The 24,809-nt window shown below is 46.8% G+C and overlaps 1 protein-coding gene across 2 annotated transcripts in view; it reads right to left on the bottom strand.

The window, feature by feature from the left end:
- The window catches only part of NPLOC4 (NPL4 homolog, ubiquitin recognition factor), a 70,219-nt gene that overhangs the window by 24,782 nt on the left and 20,628 nt on the right, over nucleotides 1-24,809 (bottom strand). Inside the window, exons 4-12 of one of the 2 annotated variants that reach the window (XM_066381541.1) lie at nucleotides 22,562-22,738; nucleotides 19,661-19,709; nucleotides 18,849-18,943; nucleotides 14,882-15,005; nucleotides 12,136-12,315; nucleotides 8,916-9,002; nucleotides 7,254-7,325; nucleotides 6,343-6,469; nucleotides 618-778 (exon numbers count right to left, since the gene is read on the bottom strand). In XM_066381541.1, coding sequence (XP_066237638.1) covers nucleotides 618-778; nucleotides 6,343-6,469; nucleotides 7,254-7,325; nucleotides 8,916-9,002; nucleotides 12,136-12,315; nucleotides 14,882-15,005; nucleotides 18,849-18,943; nucleotides 19,661-19,709; nucleotides 22,562-22,738 — 1,072 coding nt within the window. The remainder of the gene's footprint in view (nucleotides 1-617; nucleotides 779-6,342; nucleotides 6,470-7,253; nucleotides 7,326-8,915; nucleotides 9,003-12,135; nucleotides 12,316-14,881; nucleotides 15,006-18,848; nucleotides 18,944-19,660; nucleotides 19,710-22,561; nucleotides 22,739-24,809) is intronic. The other variant, XM_066381540.1, reaches the window with a different exon arrangement.

Genomic DNA, 24,809 nt, shown 5'->3' on the forward strand with positions numbered 1-24,809 from the left:
CAGTGTCATAAGTCAACATTCTGTCCACTGTGCCACCACCCAAATCTTCACATGGTGAAAAGAACCTTGACAAATGAAGATCAGCCTGACCAGGTGGTGGTGTAGGCTGCCCCAATCATGACCAGGGATAAGTCCTGAGCTGAGGATAATACTGTCTCTGGTCCTGCCAGGAACCCAAATGACACATTCAACCCAAATGACATCTTTCAATAAAAATAGTTTTTATAGCTTTCACAAGAAACAAAGATTTAGAATGGACAATGACTTGTCTAAAATTATCAGCTAACACTTTGACACCTTTAGGAGAGCCTCCATTCTTTACTCCTGGTGAGGCCCTGGCACACACGTCTTCTCATTTTTAGAAACCAAAAAAGTCTGTGTTGCAATGGGTTGATTGGTGTTCTATACCCCAGACCCAGTGATATTATGTCCACAGGCCCTAACAAGCCCTGGAAATGCTATGGAATGCCTTTATTCACAAGCTAGACACTAAAAAGACCACGACTGACCAACGCTCCATGTGGCCAAAATGCATCAGAACTGATCAAGGCCCAGGCAGGCCAGTGTCCACATCGTCCTCTGTCTACTCGCAGCCTCTGCACTGTTGTGTTTTTTACCTTATAAAACACATCAGGCACGTACTGCTCGCTGCTGGACTCCTTGGCATAGCCGAGCTCAGGGGCATCCTTGCAGGGCAGCAGACACTCATCCCGGACCAGCGCCATGCACTGATTGGACACCTGGTACCCTTCAAAGTGGACTTGATTGTCGGGACCACCTGTAAAAGAAAGACGTTCTGTGAATACCCACGAAGTACATTCAGAACAAGCCCATATATATCTGTTACTCTTCACTTCAGCCCAACAGAGCAAAAACTCACAGTAATCTGTTGTCATTAAGAAATTAGAAACAGCCCTGGCCAATTGGCTCAGTGGTAGTGTGTCAGCCTGGCACATGGAAGTCCGGGGTTCGATTCCCGACCAGGGCACACAGGAGAAGTGCCTATCTGCTTCTCTACCCTTCCCTTTCTCCTTTCTATCTCTCTCTTCCCCTCCCACAGCCAAGGCTCCATTGAAGCAGAGTTGCCCTGGGCGCTGAGGATGGCTCCATGGCCTCCACCTCAGGTGCTAGAATGGCTCCGACTGCAGTGGATCAACGCCCCAGATGGGCAGAGCATCACCCCCTGGTGGGCATGCCGGGTGGATCCTGGTCGGGTACATGAGGGAATCTGTCTCTGCCTCTCCGCTTCTCACTTCAGAAAAATACCAAAAAAAAAGTTAGAAACATTTGTTGGCAATTTTACCAGTGGCTTGAGCATGAAGCCTTGAACACAGAGCACAAAGACACTGCTGCAGCGCCCAACCAAGGACATGATGTCACAGAATTGGGAAACAGGACTTGTAAACATTCTCCAATAACCACTCAAACTCTGATCAGTATCAAGTACTCAGGCTCTTGGTATTTTGGTTTTTTGTTTGTTTGTATTTTTCGAAGTTAGAAGCGGGAGGCAGTCACACAGACTCCTACATGTGCCTAACCGGGATCCACCCAGCATGCCCAGCAAGCACCTGGGCCAACTTTGCTCCAATGGAGCCTCGGCTGCAGGAGGGGAAGAGAGAGACAGAGAGAAAGGAGAGGGGGAAGGGTGGAGAAGCAGATGGGCGCTTCTCCTGTGTGCCCTGGCCGGGAATTGAACCCAAGATTTCCACAAACTGGGTCAACACTCTACCGCTGAGCCCACCAGCCAAGGCTTTGGGCTCTTGGTTTTTAATGACAGAACCCTGTGTGCCAGCAAACTTCTGTTTGAGTGAACAAGGGTGAACTGGATTCATCTGGCGGCAGAAGAAGTATGGAGCAGAAAGGAGGACAGCAGGACAGAAGCCATTTTCAGTGACAACAATGACAGCATTTGCCTTGCACGTACAACAGTCTCTGCCTTAGAGAAATCTACACGGCCACCATGCTCAGGAGCTATGGGCACTGGCCAGACCTGCGGGCAGCGTGGCACAGCCTAGGGTGCCACTTCACTGCACATGCATCACCCTCCACGCCATCACACTAGCATCTCTCTCAATCCCCACTCCGTAAAACCTCCAATGACTTAAAATCAAGGACAGAGCTAAGTACAAAGAGCTGCTGCGTAGAAATGATGTGGGCAAGGGAACCTGAGCAGGCACCCAGCTGAGACCCTGAGGTGAAGATGGCCATGCTGTGAAAGGCAAGCCCTGAAACTGCGCACATGGACCCCTTCCAACACCACAGACACATGTCTGGAATCCCATTACACTCTAACGTCTGTTATTCTTTATGGCTTTGAAAAACTTAAACCTTCAATATCTCTATTTTAGTTTCTTTGACAAAAGAGATTAATTTACTGGTCAGGGAACACCGATTTTGTCTGTCTGGCTCTCAAACATTTCAAAGGCAAAAATTCCAGACAATCTGTAACTCCCAAACTCCCAGTAAGAAGGGGACTCCATAACTAAAGGTACAAGCAGCCCAAATTAGAAACTAGTTACAATTTTAAAAATGTGTCTTTGGCCCATCGAGTAGTTCCTCATAGAAACAGTAATTAAGGGGTCAAGTCACCCCAGGAGCCAAGGGGGAATCAAGCTGCAGCTCTCACAGGGCACTCTGGAAGTCTGAAAGGTTCTGGCTGCTCAGCAGTGGCAGGAAGGTCTAGGCAAGGGACCCCAAACTTTTTACACAGGGGGCCAGTTCACTGTCCCTCAGACCGTTGGAGGGCCGCCACATACAGTGCTCCTCTCACTGACCACCAATGAAAGAGGTGCCCCTTCCGGAAGTGCGGCAGGGGGCCGGATAAACGGCCTCAGGGGGCTTGTATGCGGCCTGCGGGGGCCATAGTTTGGGGACACCTGGTCTAGAGCCTGGAGGTAAAGATTGCAGACATCTTGCTGAGTTCAGGAGAATCCCACATAACCAACAAGTATCCCACAGCCGACAGGCCCCTGAATGTACCTGCACATTCATGCAGACAAAAATCTCTGCTCTGCCTGACCAGGCGGTGCCACAGTGGATAGAGCGTCGAACTGGGATGCTGAGGACCCAGGTTCGAGATCCCGAGGTGCCAGCTTGAACGTGGGCTCATCTGGTTTGAGCAAAAGCTCAACAACTTGGACCCAAGGTCACTGGCTTGAGCAAGGGGTTACTCGGTCTGCTGAAGGCCCGTGGTCAAGGCACATATGAGAAAGCAATCAATGAACAACTATGTGTCGCAATATGCAACAAAAAACTAATGATTGATGCTTCTCATCTCTCTCCATTCCTGTCTGTCTGTCCCTATCTATCCCTCTGACTCTGTCTCTGTTAAAAAAAAAAAAAAATCTCTGCTCTGATGATGAGATTTGGAGGGACTGTATCTCATAGACAAGCACAAAAGCAAACATGCAGCTTTCGTACATTGTGCTGTCCCTAGCAAGACGATGCCATGTAACTGAGGGAGAAAACGCTGCTCTGCTCAGAGCTTCAGAGTCACTGAGCGTCGCCAGAAACTCATGTGAGACCAGTGGTGTGTCACCTGCCATTAGCCCATCCCCAGTTGTCAGCTCTGGCTCCCTCACGTGCTATCCTGATCAGGTGACAGCCTAAGCACTGACATGCTGAAACATACTGTTTTACTATATTTCTTTACTATCACTTCTTCTTCATGTTATAGTTTGGCTATTACTCTGCCTCCTTTTTCAGAATTCAGTGGATAGGCAGGAATATTAGGTATGAATTTTACTTTCTGGGGAGTAAGGGGGTGTCACAAAACGTTCTAAGAAGGTGGTATCCAGTCTGACAGGTTGACTTGGAATAGCTGCCTGAACAGAGGGTGATGCAGCACGAGGGAGACAATACTGCTCCGCCATCAGACCCACCGCTGGTGGGGCAAGACTCTGCACTGGGTCAAGAGCACCTATTCTCTGCTCCTCCTTGTCATCCAGTCTTGGCTGCAGTCCCACTGCCCTAAGTGTCCCCATCACAATAAACCTCGACCAGTCTGCCCTAGAGGAAGGACTCCATGTGGTAGATTAGTTTCCTTGAATCCTTTCAAAACTCCCTTCTACTCTCTGAAGCACTTGATCCAACAATTTAGGCAAATCAATCTGACTTGATTAGTTCACACTAACACGTGATATATGCTGCCACTGCCACCTCAACATCAAAAGCACATTTATTTCAAAAGGCGCCTGTGTGTCTACATAAGAGTATAAGATGGTTTTCTTCTTGGTTCCCGCGGCAGTAGGAACTGGCCATCTGGGGTCAATAGGGGAGCTAGTTACTTACCTGCTAGCACTGTTTGTAAACTGGCTTATTAAATGTGGGAAGGAGTGCTTCTTTCTGCAGAACTAGGGGAAAATTGGTTACCTAGCAAGAACTGAACAATCATCTCTGTGAGAGTGGAAACCAGGTCTGCACAGGATCAAGTTAATGTTTACTTTATAAAACAGACCAGGGCCTGCCTGACCAGGTGGTGGCATAATGATAGTGTCTGACTGGGACACGGAGAACCCAGGTTTGAAACCCCAAGGTCACCAGCTTGAGCACGGGCTCATCTGGTTTGAGCAAGGCTCACTGGCTTGAGCAAGGGAACACTTGGTCTGCTGTAGCCCCCCAATCAAGGCACATATGAGAAAGCAATCAATGAACAACTAAGATGCTGCAATGAAGAATTGACGCTTCTCATCTCTCTCCCTTCCTGTTTGTCCCTATCTGTCCCATCTGTCCCTCTCTCTGTCTCACACACACACACACACACACACACACACACACACACACCACACACACACACAACTGACCAGGTCTTGACTGGTGCTGGTGTAGTGGATAAAGCATCAACCCAGAATGCTGAGTTTGCCTGTTCGAAACCCCAAGGTCACTGGCTCTGAGCATGGGCTTGCCAGTATGGGGTCACAGGCTTGAGCAGGGGAACTGTCCACATGATTCCAAAGTTTGCCAGCTTGAGCCCAAAGATCACTGGCTTGAACAAAGGGACACTGGCTTGCCCTGGTCAAGGCACTTAGGAAAAACAATGAACAACTAAAGTGAAAGTAACTTCAAGTTGACGCTTCTCACCCTCTCTCTCCCTTCCTGTCTCTTTCAAAAGGAAAAAAGCTGACCAAATTGATTGATTGTATGAGTTTGGCTCTCCAAGTTTCAAATTCCTATTCCTTTTAAACTGTAGCTCTATGTTTAACTTTTTTCTAGGACTGTACCTCAAGCATGTTATAAAAGATTGGTGGCAGGCCTGACCTGTGGTGGCTCAGTGGATAAAGCGTCAACCTGGGCTGCTGAGGTTGCTGCCGGTTCAAAATCCTGGGCTTGCCTGATCAAGGCACATATGGGAGTTGATGCTTCCTGCTCCTCCCCCCTTCTTCTCTCTCCCTCTCTCTCCTCTTTCTCTCCACACTCTAAAATGAATAAAATCTTAAAAAGAAAAAAAGAGCCTGACCAGGCGGTGGCGCAGTGAATAGAACATTGGACTGGGACACGGAGGACCCAGGTTCGAGACCCCCGAGGTTGCCAGCTTAAACGTGGGCTCATCTGATTTGAGCAAGGCTCACCAACTTGAGTCCAAGGTCACTGGCTTGAGCAAGGGGTCACTTGGTCTGCTTTAACCCGCCAGTCAAGGCACATAGGAGAAAGCAATCAATAAACAACTAAGGAACTACAATGAAGAATTGATGTTTCTCATCTCTCTCCCTTCCTGTCTGTCTGTCCCTATCTGTCCCTCTCTCTGAAAGAAAAAAGAAAAAGATGACAGTTGTGCTGTCATATTTTTAAAAAAGAAAAAAAGATTTGTGGCACTTTTTTTACAGACCACAATCTTTTATTATCATATACATGTGATAACATTTAATATACATAACATTACACACACATACACACACACACACAATCACTCCCAAAAGCTTTACAGAAATGATTTCTTAAAATGACAATCCCATTCATAATCTCAAAAATGAACAAGTAACAAAAACTGTAAATCCACCTTCTCCCACATAGCCAGTCGTTTCTAGTTACCAAAAAGGAGCAGAGGTAGCCCCAAGCTCAGATGCAGATCCAGTTAACTTGGACTTGGGTTCAAATGGACTAGAGCAGAGCTATACAAAGCCCTGACTCGAGTAGTTTTGTGAGTGATGCTGATATGTTCAGGATATTTACCACAAACAAAAAAGAGTCAGTGTCGCATAGGCCCTTTAAGAATATCTACTATAACTAAGTTAAGAATGAAAACCTACTGAATGAGGAACAAAACATATGAACGACTAATTTATAATTAGTTACAATGTTTACAATATAATGCTATATTTACAATATAATGGTCTCCAGTTATACCTGTAGCCACTGCAGTAACGAACTTGGAGCCGAAGTGTCCATCTGGAGAGAGCCGACATATGTTGGGATGCTTATTTTGGAAATCTCCTGCAGTGATACATTCTTCCGCACTCAGGAAGTAGGTGTCCTGAGGAAAGAGGCACATCAAACTGTACTTCCACTCCTTCGTTAGAAGATGGGAAGAACTAAACTACAACATGTCAAAAACCAGGGTGAGGCCCTGGCCGGTTGGCTCAGTGGTAGAGCGTTGGCCTGGCGTGCAGGAGACCCGGGTTCGATTCCCGGCCAGGGTACATAGGAGAAGCGCCCATTTGCTTCTCCACCCCCCCCCTTCTTCCTCTCTGTCTCTCTCTTCCCCTCCCGCAGCCAAGGCTCCATTGGAGCAAAGATGGCCCGGGCGCTGGGGATGGCTCCTCGGCCTCTGCCCCAGGCGCTAGAGTGGTTCTGGTTGCGGCAGAGCGACGCCCCGGAGGGGCAGAGCATCGCCCCCTGGTGGGCAGAGCGCTGTCCCCGGTGGGCGTGCCGGGTGGATCCCGGTCGGGCACATGCGGGAGTCTGTCTGTCTCTCCCCGTTTCCAGCTTCAGAAAAATACAAAAAAACAACAACAACAAAAACCCCCAGGGTGAAACCAATGCCCTCAGGTCCTGGCCATTATGAACCCTCCTATGAACCTGCATGACTAGTAAGGCCAGAGCACTAGGCAACCACCAGGGGAGCTGACCTCCAAAAGCATTGGCCTGTGAATGTCAGGTAAAAGAGAATCCAGACCCAGCCTTAATTTACCATAAACACAGTGTTGAAAATAACCTGTCTAAACACCAATGAGAGCTGTGCAGAACCCTTCCCCCGAGAGCACAAGCCAGAGCTGGTCTGGAGCCAAGTTGCAGGTCAGCGAGCAGCCTGCCCTCACCTTATTTCGACTGTATCGCACTGTACCCTTCCGAGTGTCTTCTGAGACCAGGTCGGTAAATATCCAGCCAACCTGCATAAACAAAAGTAAATACCTTCTCTGAGTTTCCCCTCCAAATAGGCGATGTTTTCTGGCCTCTGCCCAGAGCTTAGGAACACTTCTCAGTGAGACTTTCATAAGTAACCAGGCCTCACCAGGGCCTCCAAACTCTGCTCAGCACAAAGCGACTACCTTCCTGGTGCTACTGGGCTGGAGAGGAGGGCAAGCAAGCAGAACTCACTGACCCATCAGCAGAGTCTATGCCCAGCACTGTGCCAGGTCCCCAGTCAATAAAATGAGCAGCCTGTCAATGAAAATGGAACTTGCACTACCAAGAGGAAGCACACAAAGGCATATTTCAGGAGCCAGGTAAGAAAACAGACTTCCTGGGATGGCACAGACAGAAGTACCTCCACAGGGACTGCGCCCAGCTACTCTTTTGAGCCTCACTGTAGGCTGAAGGAAGCACCTGAGGGTATAGGGTGTGGAACTCCTGATGCCAGCCCTCAGGTCACTCACCAAGTTCAGGGCAGGAGCGGCTTCCCCGGCCTGTTCTGCTACAGTGACAGTATGTCTATGCGCTCTGTGACCCCTGACGCTCTCAGACCTGTGAGCCTTTCAACCTTCCTGAACCAGGACCTTGTCTGGGAGGTTGACAACCGGGACTGCATCCAGGCACACACCCATTTTGTCCCTTGGAGAAGTGGTCTGGTGCCTGGAATGCTTGCCAGCAGAACCATGATACAGAACTCATCATATCCAGCTTGTGCACACATGACCAGGCAAATTTGGGGACTCTCATTTTCCTTAAAAATGCCCAAATAAGCCAGACCAGGCAATGGCGCAGACAATAGAGCGTCCGACTGAGATGAGGAGGACCCAGGTTCAAGACCCTGAGGTCGCCAGCTTGAGAACGGGCTCATCTGGTTTGAGCAAAGCTCACCAGCTTAGACCCAAGGTGGCTGGCTTGAACAAGGGGTTACTCAGTCTGCTGAAGGCCCACAGTCAAGGCACATATGAGAAAGCAATCAATGAACAACTAAGGTGTTGCAACGAAAAACTGATGATTTGATGCTTCTCATCTCTCTCTGTTCCAGTCTGTCTGTCCCTATCTATCCCTCTCTCTCTGTTTCTGTAAAAAATAGATAAATAAATAAATGCCCAAATGAGGTCCTGGCTGGTTAGTTCAGTCAGTTGGGAGTGTCATCCCGAAACACCAAGGTTGTGAGTTTGATCCCCAGTCAGGGCACATACAGGAAGCAATCTGTGAATGCGTAGCTAAGTAGTACAATAAATAAATGTTTTTCTCTTTCTCTCTCTAAAAATGCCCAAATGAATGAAAAACACAAGGACAATGGCAATGAAGAAAATGGGACTTACAGAATAAACATAAGAAAGCACTACACAGAGCAGAAGCAAAATCAGTCTGTGATGAGTCAAGGCTAAGGAAGCAGTGTTCTGGAGAAAGACATTTAGGTACAAAGGCCCAATAAACATAAATGAAGCTTCAGAATACCAGCCTGCAGCTGACCACATGAAGTTGGGTGCTCAGTCCCTGGCAAGGCATGGCCATGCCTCCCACCTGAATGTCCCACAGGGCCCAGGTCCCACCAAGGCCAGTACCTTCCTCAGGCCAAGTTTGGCAGCGATTTCATCCACCACCTCAGCTTTTGGGTCTTCAAGAAGTTCCAAGCTGTTCTGTGTCCCAATCTGTCAGACATTAAAGGGAGAGATGGACATAGAGGAGTGGCTCAGAAAACCGTACAACCTCCCAGCTCCATTTCTAGCTCCGATGTCACAAAGAAGCACTGGGCTCCCCTGGCCTAACGGAGAACTCAAGGCTACCAGACAACACACAACACAAGCTGCTCCAGGGTCTTCCCTTTTCACGCTGCCTCATGCTTCTAGTCAAGACTCAGAACATGCAAACATGTGTTCAGGCTCATTGACATCACAGTTCTGTAGCAAGTGTGGGGTGTTAAGGCCTAAGGAAGGCTCTCTACGTGGTTTCTTTCTTTTTCTTTTTTTTGATTAGGTGAAAGGAGGGGAGATAGTGAGACAGACTCCCACATGCATCCCAACTTGGATCCACCCAGCAAGCCCGTCTGGAGCCCATGCTTGAGTACCAAGCTATTTTTAGGACCCAAGGCTGACGCACTCAGACCAACCAAGCTACTCTCAGAGCCCAGGGCCACACTCAAACCAATCAAGCCACTGGCAACAGGAAGAGGGAGAGAAGGGGGAGAGGGAGGTGGGGGAGAAGCATATGGTCGCTTCTCCTTTGTGCCCTAAGAATTGAACCCAGGACATCCATACACTGGGCCAATGCTCTATCCACTGAGCAACTGGCCAGGGTCCACAGTTTCTTAAGGTTCCTTCATTGGGGATAGAAGCTAGTTTCAAAACACCTGAGGATAAAGAGTTTTACTCTAGGTAGGCTTGGTGAGATTAGGCAGGATGAGAGCTGTAAGGAAGCATTTGTTCCCAGAAAACACTTAGAAAAAACATGTGCAGCCCTGTACAGTGCTAAGCTTCCCAGGCAAGGTCCTAAGTGCGACAGCGACAGACACGCATCACCCTCAATAACGGAGGCAGTGTCTGAAATCAGTAACTTGCTGGCTTGTGGGCAGAGCGCTCAGCTCAAAGCCGTAGGTGAGCTTGAGCTCTGGCTGTCTCACATACAGCCTAAACTGGCCACCCACCAGACCCCAACTGCCTGCAGTGGACAATGCTTGCCACAACTTTTCATCTGCACTGAAATGCAGGTTGTGGGTCACCAATAAGTATCGTGTTGCCTGACCTGTGGTAGTGCAATGGATAAAGCAACGATGTAGAATGCCGAGGTCACTGGTTTGAAACCCCAGGGTTGCCCAATCAAGGCAAATACAGGAAGTGATTACTATGAGCTGATGACCCCCCACCACCACCACCAACTTTCTCTATCTCAGAAAAAAAAAAAAGAAGAAGAAGAAAAAGAAAAGGTATCATGCTGTGCAAAAGGCCTGGTCATAGAACCAGGACAGTGAAGGTAAGTCTAAACCGAGTTTTCTAATTGGGTCTATCCTTGTAAATTAGTCACATTCTGGCAAAACCACAGAACTGTCTTGTTGCTGGTATCACCCATTTGGAGATCATTAATATTTTCAGAGCAGAGGTCAGAACACACACTCAAGACAAACTTGAGGATCTTATTTTACAACATGTGGCAGCATGAGCTTCAATTTGGAATGAGTTGGAGGTTTTCAGTGGTCAACTGGACTCCCATGAAACTGGGCTTCTGATGATGCTATTAGTAGCCCGGGTGCCAGAGGTTTCTCTTCTGATTCTTTGCTCCATCACGCTCTTAACAAAATGCTGGAATCCTCAAGAACAAGATTCCCTACACTGAACTAAACTGTGCCCCCACAAGAGACTCTTGATCCTAGCACATGCAGTGCCCAAGAGTGGGACACCAGGCGCTCTCTGGTGGGGTCTCAGCTGCCACCTAGTGTCTCCTTTCAAGAGAATCACACAAAGGCCTACTTCATTTGTAGCTCTCAGTAAATACTGCAATTGCCAATGGGAGAGGGTACGTACACTGCAAACCTATACAAACACTGTGCCAGGGAGACACTGACATTTGTGCTGCAGCCACAGACCTGCATGCCAGCCAGCGGCCATGAGCCTGCAGTTTCAGAGCCTGGTTCATTTGAAAAGTAGGCCGGTCATAGTGTGCTCTCCACAACACAGCCAGATGACAGAGGTGTGCACAGTACAGAATAGACTCACAAAAAAGAAATGAAGGCTGACAATAGCATGAGCACTGTGTGTGTCTCTGTTTATTGAAAAGCCAGACTTTAGAACTCTAGACTAGAAACTTTTATACCTGTAGGGAAAGGGAGGAAACAGGACAAAGGGGTACACTTTGTTTGTAGGTCTGACTTTAGAAATGTCCATTTTTTTTCTTTTTCAACTTTTTGTAAAATATTTCAAACATACAGCAGTCTACAGGCTGTTAAAACAGCCATTAAGGTTCACTGTGCCTTATCATCCCTTTAACCACCCCTCAGCCTATCTTATTTTTTGTCGCATCTCACAGTAGACTGCTGACATGAGTACACCTCCCCCATGTCAGCACACACATCATTACCTGGAACTCATGTGTTCACAACATATAAGACCAATCCCTTAGCACTGAAAATAAAACAAGTGAGCATAAACTGTAACTGGCTGGTGGCATCATCATACAGAAAGGACCTTCCCAGTAACTTTAAAACACAGTTACAGATGGCTGGTCCCCTTGGGATGTGCCCTAAGGACCCTCGTGACCCATAAAAAACCTTAAACGGTTCTCAGTCCACACCAGAAGTGGATCCAGTGCAGTTGCTCTGAGCCAGTTGTATGTGTGGCATGGAACAAAGATCTGAGTGAGTCCATGACTCTCTGCTCCCACCGTTCCTGGGATAGCTGACTGCAGCCATGGGAGAAGACACACAGAACGTAAGAGGAGGGAGGGAGCAATTGTGGGATACTTTTGAAGAAGATAACAAAGTGAAATATAGATGGCAGGTCAGATAAAAACACCGTATCAACGTTCAGTTCACTTAAGTTGATAAATGTACTTGTTATGTAAAAGAATATCCTCATTCTTTGGAAATACACAATGAAATATTTAGGGATACTTAGAGGCCATGAACTTACTCTCCAATAATTCAAAAACAAGTGTCCTCTGTGTGTGTTTGTGTTTATATACAGTGAGAGACAAAAATAGGGCAAAGGATAAAACAAAAGGTGCTACAATCTGAAAGGATGCCATGCAGCCTTCGGACGACGAGATGCAGAGACCATCAAACAGCACACCCACCTGAGGAGGTTCGTAAATGGCAGCCACCTCGGCCCTGATGCCCAGAGGAATGTCTTTGTGCTCTGTGTACCGTCCGTACAAGTACCCGAAATGCTGGTTCCCCGTCTTCCTCCAGAAATCAAGGAAGCGGTCAGCAACTGTGTGATTCTCAAACATGATATTGTCCACGTGTCTGTATTTCTGTAGAGTTAACAACAAGCTAAATAAAAACATCCATCAAAGATTGCATCCCTTTAATGTTTTTTTTTATTGATTGGCTTTAGAGAGAGAAGAGAGAAAAAGGGGGGTGAGGATGAGAAGCATCAACTCATAGTTGCTTCTTTTATGTGCAAGCCTGAGGTTTCAAACTGGCGACCTCGGCATTCCAGGTAGACACTCTATCCCAGTGGTAGTCAACCTGGTCCCTACCACCCACTAGTGGGCATTCCAGCTTTCATGGTGGGCGGTGGTAGAGCAACCAAAGTATAAATAAAAAGATAGATTTAACTATAGTAAGTTGTTTTATAAAGATTTATTCTGCCCTGACCAGGCGGTGGCGCAGTGGATAGTGTCGGACTGGGATGTGGAAGGACCCAGGTTTGAGACCCCGAGGTCGCCAGCTTGAGCGCGAGTTCATCTGGTTTGAGCAAAAGCTCACCAGCTTGGACCCAAGGTCACTGGCAAGGGGTTACTCAGTCTGCTGAAGGCCCGCGGTCAAGGCACATATGAGAAAGCAATCAATGAACAACTAAGGTGTCACAATGAAAAACTGATTGATGCTTCTCATCTCTCTCCATTCCTGTCTGTCTGTCCCTATCTATCCCTCTCTCTGTCACTGTAAAAAAAAAAAAAAAAAAAAACCCAAAAGATTTATTCTGCCAAACTTAGCAAAAATCTGACATAAAGTACTTGGTAAGTAATTATTATTATTATATGCTTTAATTTGCTATAACTCTGCTTTATAAATTTTATAAAGTTACTTCCCTACTTTATAAATCACCATTACTGTGCAACTGGTGGGTGGTTAGAAAATTTTACTACTAACAGAGATACAAAAGTGGGCGGTAGGTATAAAAAGGTTGACTACCCCGCTCTATCCACTGTGCCACCACAGGTCAGGCATAAATAGCCCCATAGGGGGCTTCCTGGGTAGCTCCTGGTCGGGGAGCATGCAGGAGTCTATCTCTCTGCCTCCCCATCTCTCACTTAATAAAAATAAAAATAAAATAAAATAAAGAGCATTTACCTGGCTCTGACACACAAACACACACGTGTGTGCGCGTGAGCACGTGCAAACTTTAGGAATGTGTTCTGTCCTTAAGACTACTTCAGATTCTAGTGGGTAGGTAGAGTAGAGGTACAGTTCCTCAGTAAATTAGTTCAGATTAATCTAATTGGGATTTTACCTAAAACGAAGGGTTCAAAAAAAAAACTAGAGAAAAAAATAGCTCTCAAAAAGAAAGAAAACGAGGCCCTGGCCGGTTAGCTCAACTGTAAAGCATCAGCACGGCATGTGGAAGTCCCGGGTTTGATTTCCCGCCAGGGCACATAGAAGAAGTGCCCATCTGCTTCTCCACCCTTCCCCCTCTCCTTTCTCTCTCTCTCTTCCGTTCCTGCAGCCAGGGCTCCACTGGAGCAAAGTTGGCCCAGGCACTGAGGATGGCTCCATGGCCTCCACCTCAGGCACTAGAATAGTTCCGGTTGCAACAGTGCAACACTCCAGATGGGCAAGGCATCGCCCCCTGGTGGGCATGCCGAGTGGATCGTGGTCAGGCGCATGTGGAAGTCTGTCTCTCTGCCTCCCTGCTTCTCACTTCAGAAAAAAAAAAAAAAGAAAGAAAATGAGAAAGAGCTGGAGGGAAGGGGAGAAGGAAAAGGAAGAAAGGTTTCCAAACAGTGCAGGAGACCACAGAATTCTCTGAGGAGCAAACCCGGGCAGGCAGTAGAAGGGGTAATAGAGGGTGGGCTGTTCCCAGAAGGCAGGGCCACAGAGCAGAAAAGGCCAGAATAACCATATGCAATTTTCCCTGGTTCTTTTTCTCCTCCTTCATCCCAGCTCCCTACTTAACCTGGCTTGGATAGGTGCCCTGGGTTGGTTGCAGGACAGTGCTTCACAAGTTTCCAGAGACATAGTTTCTTAAAAGGCAAAGTCACAGCACTGAGCATTGTAAACAGTCACCAAGACTACTCTGCCTCCACATAAGCTGACAACAGAAGCTCCACTCCCGCTTGCCAGAGCTACATATCTTACAAAGCACATCTTCAGTGATTTCAAAAAACAGCCAATCTGCCTGACCAGATGGTGGCACAGTGGATAGAGCGTCGGACTGGGATGTGGAGGACCCAGGTTCAAGACCCCGAGGCCAGCTTGAGTGTGGGCTCATCTGGCTTGAGCAAAAAAAAACAACTCATCAGCTTGGACCCAAGGTCGCTGGCTCAAGTAAGGGGTTACTCGGTCTGCTGAAGGCCCGCGGTCAAGGCACATATGAGAAAGCAATCAATGAACAACTAAGGTGTCGCAATGAAAAACTAATGATTGATGCTTCTCATCTCTCTCTGTTCCTGTCTGTCTGTCCCTGTCTATCCCGCTCTCTGTCCCTGTAAAAAAAACAAACCAAAAAACAGTCAATCTATCAGTCAAAACCTGCAAATCTGCCACATGTAATAAACTCTTGTGAGAGACAGCTCCTCTCCAAGGAAATGTTCATTTTTCAGCCATGAAAACAAAGTGCTTCCTACTGTCACAAGGACACAGTGAGCACCTCACCTGTCTGTTCAGTGTGATGGCACTGGGCTGGCACTTAGTGCAGATACCATTGGGCCACGGCAGGTGTCCCTCACACCCCGATTTAATCTTGCAACTGATGTTCTCCAGGGCAACAAATTTCCCCCTAAACAAGAAGAAAAAATTTAATAAAACATGACAATGTAAAGAGTTTGGTAGAATGGAAATAATATGTATCTTATACCTCTGCATAGAGCTCCCAGGAGGGGCAGTAGGGAGAATGTACTAACCACCTCCTATGCATTCAGACTACATGAATGTCTAACTACTTTCCTATGAAAACCATTTAAGTTTTTTATATTTTTTATTTTATTTAAAATGTTCTATTTTTTACAGAGAGAAGGGAGACAGAGACAGAGAGAAAGAAACATCAATTTGTTGTTCCACCTATTCATGCCGTCACTGGTTGATTTTTTAAAAAATTTTTTTTTACTTATTGATTTTAGTGAGAGAGGAAGGGAGAAAGAGACACAGGCACATCGAGCTGTTCATGTATGTGCCCTGACCAGGGATTGAAATGACAACCTCTGTGCTTTCAGACGATGCTCTAACCAACTGAGCTATCCAACCAGGGCAGTTGATTTCTGTATTTGCCTTGACCAGGGATCAAACCCACAACCTCAGCATGTCAAGGACAACAATCTCACTAACCGAGCATCCAGCCAGGGCCTAAAACCCATTTGAATTTTCACTATCACTAACATCCTAACAATTTTCAAGAAAAACATTCAATACCTATTAATTTAACCTGAGCCCCTGAAGGAACATGCAGAGCTTTTTAAGTTTCCTTAATTCAGTGGTTCTCAAAATGTGCTCCAAGGCGCATTGGTGCACCCTAGATTTCCAGATGCGCCCTATGGTATTCCAGAGAAATATGTGCCTGTTAGGGACCAAAAAACCAACAAAGATTTTAGAGTTTAGATTTCTGGGGGACAGAGGTGTGGGGAATTGGTTGTAAGTCTGCCCAACCCCCCACCTCACTTGCCTGATTACGATGCAAAAGGCTGTTAAGCTGTGGTGCTGGATTGTTTACACTACCCCCAATGTTCCCCGGAAAGACTGGAGGCAAGTTTCTTCTATCCTTTGTTTGGTGTAAAGTTAAGATAATATGTACGGTGGGGGTTTCTGCACTCAACACAATTAAGAGTAAAAAAGAGAGGAATTCTTCAATGTATTGATGAGGAAATGAGAGTTTGCCTTTCAAATATATGCCCAAACATTGAAGAAATCGCTAGGACACATCAGGCTCATGTTTCTCAGAAACATAAGAATGAAAAAACATAACTCATCAGCTTGGACCCAAGGTCGCTGGCTCAAGTAAGGGGTTACTCGGTCTGCTGAAGGCCCGCGGTCAAGGCACATATGAGAAAGCAATCAATGAACAACTAAGGTGTCGCAATGAAAAACTAATGATTGATGCTTCTCATCTCTCTCTGTTCCTGTCTGTCTGTCCCTGTCTATCCCGCTCTCTGTCCCTGTAAAAAAAACAAACCAAAAAACAGTCAATCTATCAGTCAAAACCTGCAAATCTGCCACATGTAATAAACTCTTGTGAGAGACAGCTCCTCTGTCACATTCGCACCAGGACCTGTCAAATTTACTAAATCTTAATAAGAATGTATCTATATATATAAAAAGATAACTTTGTCATTTTTTAATTTTTTAACCCCTCTTTATTACAAATTCTAAAAAGCATAACTCAAAAAATGTAATTTTTTTTTGTGACAGACACACAGAGAGAGGGACAGATAGGGACAGACAAGAAGAGAGAGAGAAGAGAAGCATCAATTCTTCATTGCAGCATCTTAGTTGTTCACTGATTGCTTTTCCATATGTGCCTTGACCCAGGGGCTACAGTAGAGCGAGTGATCCCTTGCTCAAGCCAGCGACCTTGGGTTCAAGCTGGTGAGCCTTGCTCAAACCAGATGAATCTATGCTCAAGCTGACGACCTTGGGATTTCAAACCTGGGTTCTCCGCATCCCAGTTCAACGTTCTATCCACTGTGTCACTGCTTAGGGAGGCAAAAAAATTTTTTAATGTCAGAATAAATTTAATTTTGCCATATTTATTTTGTTTAATTACCACAAAACCACGCTTGGACTTTATATTTCTTTTCTTTAATATTTGACTTAATTATTACAACATATTTCTCAGAAATTTGTACATAGTGCGCCTACAATTATTTGTAGGATTTTTTTTTTTTTTTTGTATTTTTCTGAAGCTGGAAATGGGGAGAGACAGTCAGACAGATTCCCGCATGCGCCCGACCAGGATCCACCAGGCACGCCCACCAGGGGGCGACGCTCTGCCCACCAGGGGGCGATGCTCTGCCCCTCCGGGGCGTCGCTCTGTTGTGACCAGAGCCACCCTAGCGCCTGGGGCAGAGGCCAAGGAGCCATCCCCAGCGCCCGGGCCATCTTTGCTCCAATGGGGCCTTGCTGCAGAAGGGGAAGAGAGAGACAGAGAGGAAAGAGAGGGGGAGGGGTGGAGAAGCAGATGGGCGCTTCTCCTGTGTACCCTGGCCGGGAATCGAACCCGGGACTTCTGCACGCCAGGCCGACGCTCTACCACTGAGCCAACCAGCCAGGGCCTATTTGTAGGATTTTAAATGTGCCCCGACTTCAAAAAGTTTGAGAACCACTGCCTTAATTTATCAGCAACACTTACTCTCTCAGTCTCACACTTAGATGTCTATAAAGAATTCTTACTCCTAGGAAAACCTGATTAGAATACCCAACAAAGGTATTTTCATTGTGCTTTTGGCCCAAATAAAAACTGTGGTTAGAAGACTGCCACTGAGGAAGTACTGGACCCACTCTGAACCCAGGGTGAGAGGTCCACCATTCAGTCTCCTGTTCACAAAATGGTTCAAACGTTCAGTCCTATCTTCACAAGTCAACAGCATGCTATTCTGATGGCACGTGGGAGCAGTGACTGACACCACGCCTGTCCGCATGTTAATGACAGCTACAAATGTGCCTGCACAGGAGACTTTGGTTGTTGACCCAGAATGAAGAAAGGATGACAGATTCATCCCCCTGGCCCAGAAAGTTTCATAGCTCACACCACTGACAGGCAAGAATGGGTTTCTGGAGGTATTTTTTGTTCCTGGCCTAACTTTTTTTAAAAGTCATTTTAGGATGTCAGTGGGTTGTCAGAGGTAAACTACAATCAGGCCAACATGATATTCTTCACAAAATGTTGCTGACGTGGGTTCAGCCACCATCTTCTCTTGCTGTACTGGCAAGAACTATAAAATCATATATGAAATTTGTCCTGTTCTGGTAAGGTGAACATGTAGTCAACAGAAAGGTCACATGGCAAGAACCTGACATGGTTTAAAAGAAATCAAAAGGTTCCAAGTTTGCCATCTCTGGCCACAGTCACAGCCTGCACTCAAGGGAAGAGCTACCTCACTGCCCACTGCCTCCTCCCACACAAGCCTGTTTGAGCCTGCAGGGTGGCTGGCCCACAACAGTGTCATTGCTCCAGCCCCAATGGACAGCTACACACCAGGTTCCTGGGAAGGGGCTGACAAAGGCTGTCCAACATAACTACGAAGTGGTTCCATTTTCCAAAAACCAGAGGAAAAGATTAGACACCAGACACAACCGGCCACCACTGTGCCTTATCTCATCCGCCTTCACATACAACTAAATTGCCAAGGCACTGCACACCCAGGGGTAAGTCAAAGAGCTCCCTGGAGGTCTTCACAGTGGCCAGCACCAGCTTGGCCCAATACTCTCGACACTGTGGATAACAGTAGGGCATCAGAGTTTCCATCCTATCTGTTTCTTTTCTACAATCAGGTCAAAATCTATGAATTCAAGAGCTTCAGGTCCAGATCCCCCGATCTTTACTTTTCTTATTCATGTGACAGTGGCCTTAAGCAACATCCATCAGACACATAAAACAGCCTTCTGAGTTGACCATGCTCAGGTTACTTACTTGTCAGCCCCTCCAGTCAGCTTTCGGATGTAGGCGTGAAAGGACATGTGTTTCACGGGTGGTTCGAGATGGTTCAGGTAGTCTTCATCAAATGGCTGCCAAGACACAGTCAGACCAGTCACATACCTTCAGAGGCTGCAGAGTCAGGTGCACGTGGCCACGCTCCCATGGCACAGGGAGAGCCAGGCCCACGGAAGGTGAGGAAGAGAATGGGGACTGGCTCTCGCTACCACTCCAGGTCAGAACCAACCTTTCCTTTGGGTGGCAGTTATCTTTTCAAGATGTAAATGGAAAATGAATCTCTATTAGATATAAAATGCTGTAAATCAAATAAATATCAGAATAATTATGCAAAGAAGTCACAAGATGAAGCAAGAGGTGCCTCATAGAGAAAACTGGGTTAACCTTCTGCTATAAATTCCACATTAACCAGTTACCAGTCAGTATTATTATGGTAACTCTCAATCTCACCAGACAATCAGCAGAGGAGACGTGAGAATCAGGGTGAAGTAAATCAGACAATGACTAGCATGAAACCGCCAGACCCAGCTTTGTGTCAGGTTCTAAAGAATTGTCCAGGGAGCCCACTGTAAATACAGCCCCTTTATCACCACAATACAAGTGCCTGGTCCATTCATAATCCACCCACAAAGTTACTGCCATAAATAAAGGCTTGCCTCCATGCTACTTGCAGTAGAGGGAATCTGAGGCCCAGGGCAATAAATAGATGAGTTCTAACTGCAACGGCCAAGTGCAGGGACCTGGGGAAGCATTTTGATGGCCCTGGGAAGCATGAACTTAACCAGACTCACCTCTAGAGGAACACAGTGCACGCACTTCCCCAGCGGGCCATGTCGGCATCTGAAAAGAACACAAAGAAACGCACAGCAGTTAGCATGCCTGTGTTCCTAGTGCTGTCTTCCTACATTTTTGATACTGAAAATGTACACGAGACTTTATAAAGTAGAGTTATTTTATATGGTACATGGTGAATGTTTTTAATAGTTCAGTTAATTTTGATATGTATTAGAAAAAACTGATCAGCACTTCAAACCTGTGATTTTATAGATATTAACTGCTTAAAATGACACTAACTGCCCCGGCCAGATAGCTTGGTTGGTTATGGCATCATTCCAAAGTGCAAAAGTTGCTGGTTCGATCCATGGTCAGGGCACATACAGGAGCAGACTGATGTTCCTGTATGTATGTTTCTCTCTCTCCCTCTCCCTTCCTCTCTCACTAAAACCAATAAAATAAAATAAAAAATTATACTAACCAAAAATAAAAGTGAATGAATTTAGTCATTTAAATAAAAATGAAAAATGGGCCCTGGCTGGTTGACTCAGCAGTAAAGCCTTGGCCTGGTGTGTGGAAGTCTCAGGCTCTATTCCCAGTTAGGGCACTCAGGAGAATTGACCATCTGCTTCTCCACCCCTCCCCCTTCTCTCTCCCGCTTTCTTCCCCTCCAACAGCTATGGCTCAGTTGGAGCAAGCTGGCCCTAGGCACTGAGGATGGCTCCATGGCCTCGCATCAGGCACTAAAACAGCCCGGCTGCTGAGCAACAGAGCAGCAGCCCAGATGGGCAGAGCACTGCCTCGTAGGGGGCTTGCCAGTGGATCCCAGTCAGGGCACATGCAGGAGTCTGTCTCTGCCTCCTCGCCTCTCACTTAATAATAAAAAACAAATAAATAAATAATAAAATGTTAAGCAAACACTAACAAAGGTGGTCCATAAACAGGACAAAAACCCTGACAGTGGTAAATAAGTAACTCTACTTTAGAAAATACCCACATCACACATTTTGGAAAGAGGCATATAAAGGCTGTCTGCTCTGTGGGTTTCAGTCATGTCAGTCATGTCAGCTTCAGAAGCTCTGCATATTTGACACGACAGCAGAGATGGGCTCAGCTGACAAGGCAGTGATGGGTTGGTAGGAAAGCTGAGTGGTGGTCCATCCTGACTCAATCAGAACCCTTTTTTTTTTTTTTTTTTTTTTTTGTATTTTTCTGAAGCTGGAAATGGAGACAGTCAGACAGTCTCCCGCATGCGCCCGACTGGGATCCACCCGGCACGCCCACCAGGGGGGCGACGCTCTGCCCACCAGGGGGTGATGCTCTGCCCCTCCGGGGCGTTGCTCTGTCAGGACCAGAGCCATCTAGCACCTGGGGCAGAGGCCGAGGAGCCATCCTAGCACCCGGGCCATCCTTGCTCCAATGGAGCCTCGCTGCGGGAGGGGAAGAGAGAGACAGAGAGGAAGGAGAGGGGGAGGGGTGGAGAAGCAGATGGATGCCTCTGCTGTGTGCCCTGGCTGGGAATCGAACCCGGGACCCCTGCACGCCAGGCCGACGCTCTACCACTGAGCCAACCGGCCAGGGCCAGAACCCTTTTTAAATGGGGTAAAGCTCTTAGATGCACAGAGTTCTACATTTCTGAGTGGAGATGGCCAGTCTCTCCTATCAGGTAGGCTCTAGAGATGGTTAATGAGCCTCTAAGGCAGGCACAGGTGGGAGCTGGCACTGGCAACCAGGAGGAAACACACAGAAGCATGCAGGTGACGGCTCTGGCTACGAGATGGCCTGTGCCGACAGCAGGAGAGCACCACTTGGGTTCTTAAACCCAAGCCCGGCTGTCTCGGTGTCAGCACTGCCACACCTGGGGAGGGATGCAGTTAACAAGACTCTGCTGCCGACAGGTAACCTTTACTCAGAAAGCTCTGCATCACTGAGTGTAAATGCAGGTGTTTCCGCTCTCTTTAAAAGAAATTGCAGCCAGGCTACCCAGTGGATAGAGCGTCAGACTGGGACGCGGAGAACCCAGATTTGAAACCTCAAGGTCGCTGCCTTGAACGCAGGCTCACCAGCTTGAGCGCGGGGTCACTGGCTTGAGCATGGGATGATAGACATGACCCCAAGGTCACTGGCTTGAGCCCAAAGGTCGCTAGCTTGAAGCCCAAGATCGCTGGCTTGAGCCCAAGGTCACTGGTTTGAATAGGGGTCACTTGCTCTGCTGGAGCCCCCTGGTCAAGGCACATATGAGAAAGCAGTCAATGAACAACTAAGGTGCCACAACGAAAAACTGATGTTTCTCATCTCTCTCCTTTCCTGTCTGTCCCTATCTATCTCTCTCTGTCACACACACACACACAAAAGGAAATTGCAGAAATCTACACCAAAGCACACCATCTCAGCATTTATATAATCCCAAGTGAAACATGAATGGTCAAAGAGGTACTGTCTTCAGCAAGTGAGTCGTCACTGAAAGAATGGGAAGAAAATCCATGCGTGTGATATTGAAGCTATTCCACCACCATTACACAAAGTGACAGGAACAAGCACCTTACATGACTAGGCACCAAAGTGTCACCCCTCTACCTGTCCCTCCTTCTGCCCATCGTACTTGCTAAAGCCCCCTCTGCCACAGGGCAGTCAAGTCTCTTTAGGGGCACATCAGGGTTAAGGTGATTTAAGGACCCTCTTCTTTCAAATCTCGTAGTTCCAAATACCTGAAAACTTTCAAGTCCATGTAGAACACATTCTGAGACTCAAGCAACGAGAAAAGTTTACAAATAATTAAATGAAACAATCAGAAAATAGATAGTCAAACTGTAAACTTAGCTTCTTCATTGAACCCTTCCTACAACAGGACACTTTATAAACACTTCTTGACCAAGGCCTAAAGCCAGCACAGGCAGGCCCTGAGCCCCAGCACTCACAGCTGCGGGTCGCGGCTCCGGTAAATCTTCCCGTCCTGTCTGCTCAGGTACTGGTCGATCTCATCTTCCACCACGTTGGGAACACCAAAGGCCTTCAACCCCAGCGGGGCAGATGTCTCCATTTCAGAAGAGGGTCCGGCAAGGCTCGAGGGAAACAGGAACAACAAATCGCCATGCCTGTTAAATGACAAATATAAGTCGAGGCCTGCCTTCTTTCTAGAATCTGAGCGGCACAGAAGATCCACTCAAATGTGAGACTCTCTGACAACTGCAAAAAAGCAAATGCCACACTCTGAGAGCCTAAAAATGAGTTTTCCACTTTTAGGAGATGAGAATTCTCCTCTCATACTTCTCTCTGCTTTTTAGCTTAACAAAGGCCAGCAGCAGGGTCTCTGCAGCTGCACCTTCTTTCACAACTGTCCTTTGGCATTTATGACATATGTTCACATACCTATCTGGTTTAACACAGATGAGTACACAGTTGGCCCTGGAACAATGCTGGGGTTATGGGTACCTGCCTTACGTAAGATGGCATAGACCAATGCAGTTGGCCCTCCACATCACATATTGAAAATCCAGAGTTGGTTGAACCTGTGTATTTACTGAAAAATACCCATGTAGGCTGGCCTGTGGTGGCGCAAGGAGATAAAGTGTAGATCTGGAAAGCTGAGGTCGTCGGTTCAAAACCCTGGGCTTGTCCCATCAAGACACATATGACAAGCGATCAGTGAACAACTAATGCAAAGCAACTACGAGTTGATGCTTCTCACTCCCCGTCCTCTCTCTCCTCTCTCTGTAAAAGCAATAAATAAAATCTTAAGAAAATACCCGTGTGCCTGACCTGTGGTGGCGCCATGGATAAAGCGTCAACCTGGAATGCTGAGGTCGCCGGTTCAAAACCCTGGGCTTGTCTGGTCAAGGCACATATGGGAGTTGATGTTTCCTGCTCCTCCTGTTCTCTCTCTATCTCTCCCTCTCTCTCTCTCTCTCCTCTCTCTCTAATAAAAATGAATAAATAAAAAATCTTAAAAAGTAAATAAAATAAAATAAAAAAAAGAAAATACCCATGTGTGAGTGGACCAGTACAGTGCACACTCACTTTGCTCAAGGGTCAGCTATACAATCACAACACAGCGTCTCTCACCTCCCCCATTCTCTGCTTGGCTCCCATTTCCCTTTGTTCATTCCTTAGCCCAGTGGTCCCCAATCTTTTTTGGGCCACAGACCGGTTTAATGTCAGAAAATATTTTCACAGACCGGCCTTTAGGGTGGGACGGATAAATGCACAAAATAAAATTATGCGACCGGCGTAAAAACTTGTGGTATTTTTAAATATAATTGTCGACGTGCTCGCTTCGGCAGCACATATACTAAATATAATTGTCGAACTTACGAGACAAGCATCAAGAGTGAGCCTTAGACAGATGTAACAGAGGGAATCTGGTCATTTTTAAAAAATAAAACATCGTTCAGACTTAAATATAAATAAAACGAAAATAATGTAAGTTATTTATTCTTTCTCTGCGGACCGGTACCAAATGGCCCACGGACTGGTACCGGTCCACGGCCTGGGGGTTGGGGACCACTGCCTTAGCCCTTTCCAGCTCTGCCATATTCCACCTGCCTCTGACAGATCTCCACTTCTTTCTCCACATTCCCGCACACCCCCCCACATATGTACACGTAGGTCAATGCTGCACAGAAATGAGATTCTCAAAGATGTATTTTTTGTATTTGCTTTTCCTTTGCAACAACACCTCAAGTAATCCATCCAAGTACAGTCTTATCTAATTATTACTTTTGATAGCTAGTCAACACCCCCCAGTGAACCACCTCAGGATTCACACTGCAGCTCCCAGGCTGATAGCTTGCAACCCTCTGCAGACCAGCCACCAGGAAAGACATTGAAGAAAATGCCCCACAACAGGCAGCCACAGTTTCTCTTTTGCAGGGCTCTGGCCCTGTTGGACTGGAGGGTTTTTGTTTGTTTTTAAAGCTGCTGACATACTGCTTTCAAAAAAGAAAAACCAAAAGCCAGAACTTGGTTTTCAAACAGAGTATTTGGTTTCCATCATTTCCAATATAAATTATGTTCCTCCCTTGATAGACTCACATTGCTGGTGTGCTGCAGGACTTGACTCACAGCCAAACACAACCACCTGATGCTAAGCAATCCATGGGCTATTCACAGAAGCATGTCGGACCCCAGCCTGACCAGCGATGGTTGGCAACACTCAAATCAACACCA

The sequence above is a fragment of the Saccopteryx leptura genome, chromosome 4 (assembly GCF_036850995.1).
Source record: "Saccopteryx leptura isolate mSacLep1 chromosome 4, mSacLep1_pri_phased_curated, whole genome shotgun sequence".
NCBI lineage: Eukaryota > Metazoa > Chordata > Mammalia > Chiroptera > Emballonuridae > Saccopteryx > Saccopteryx leptura.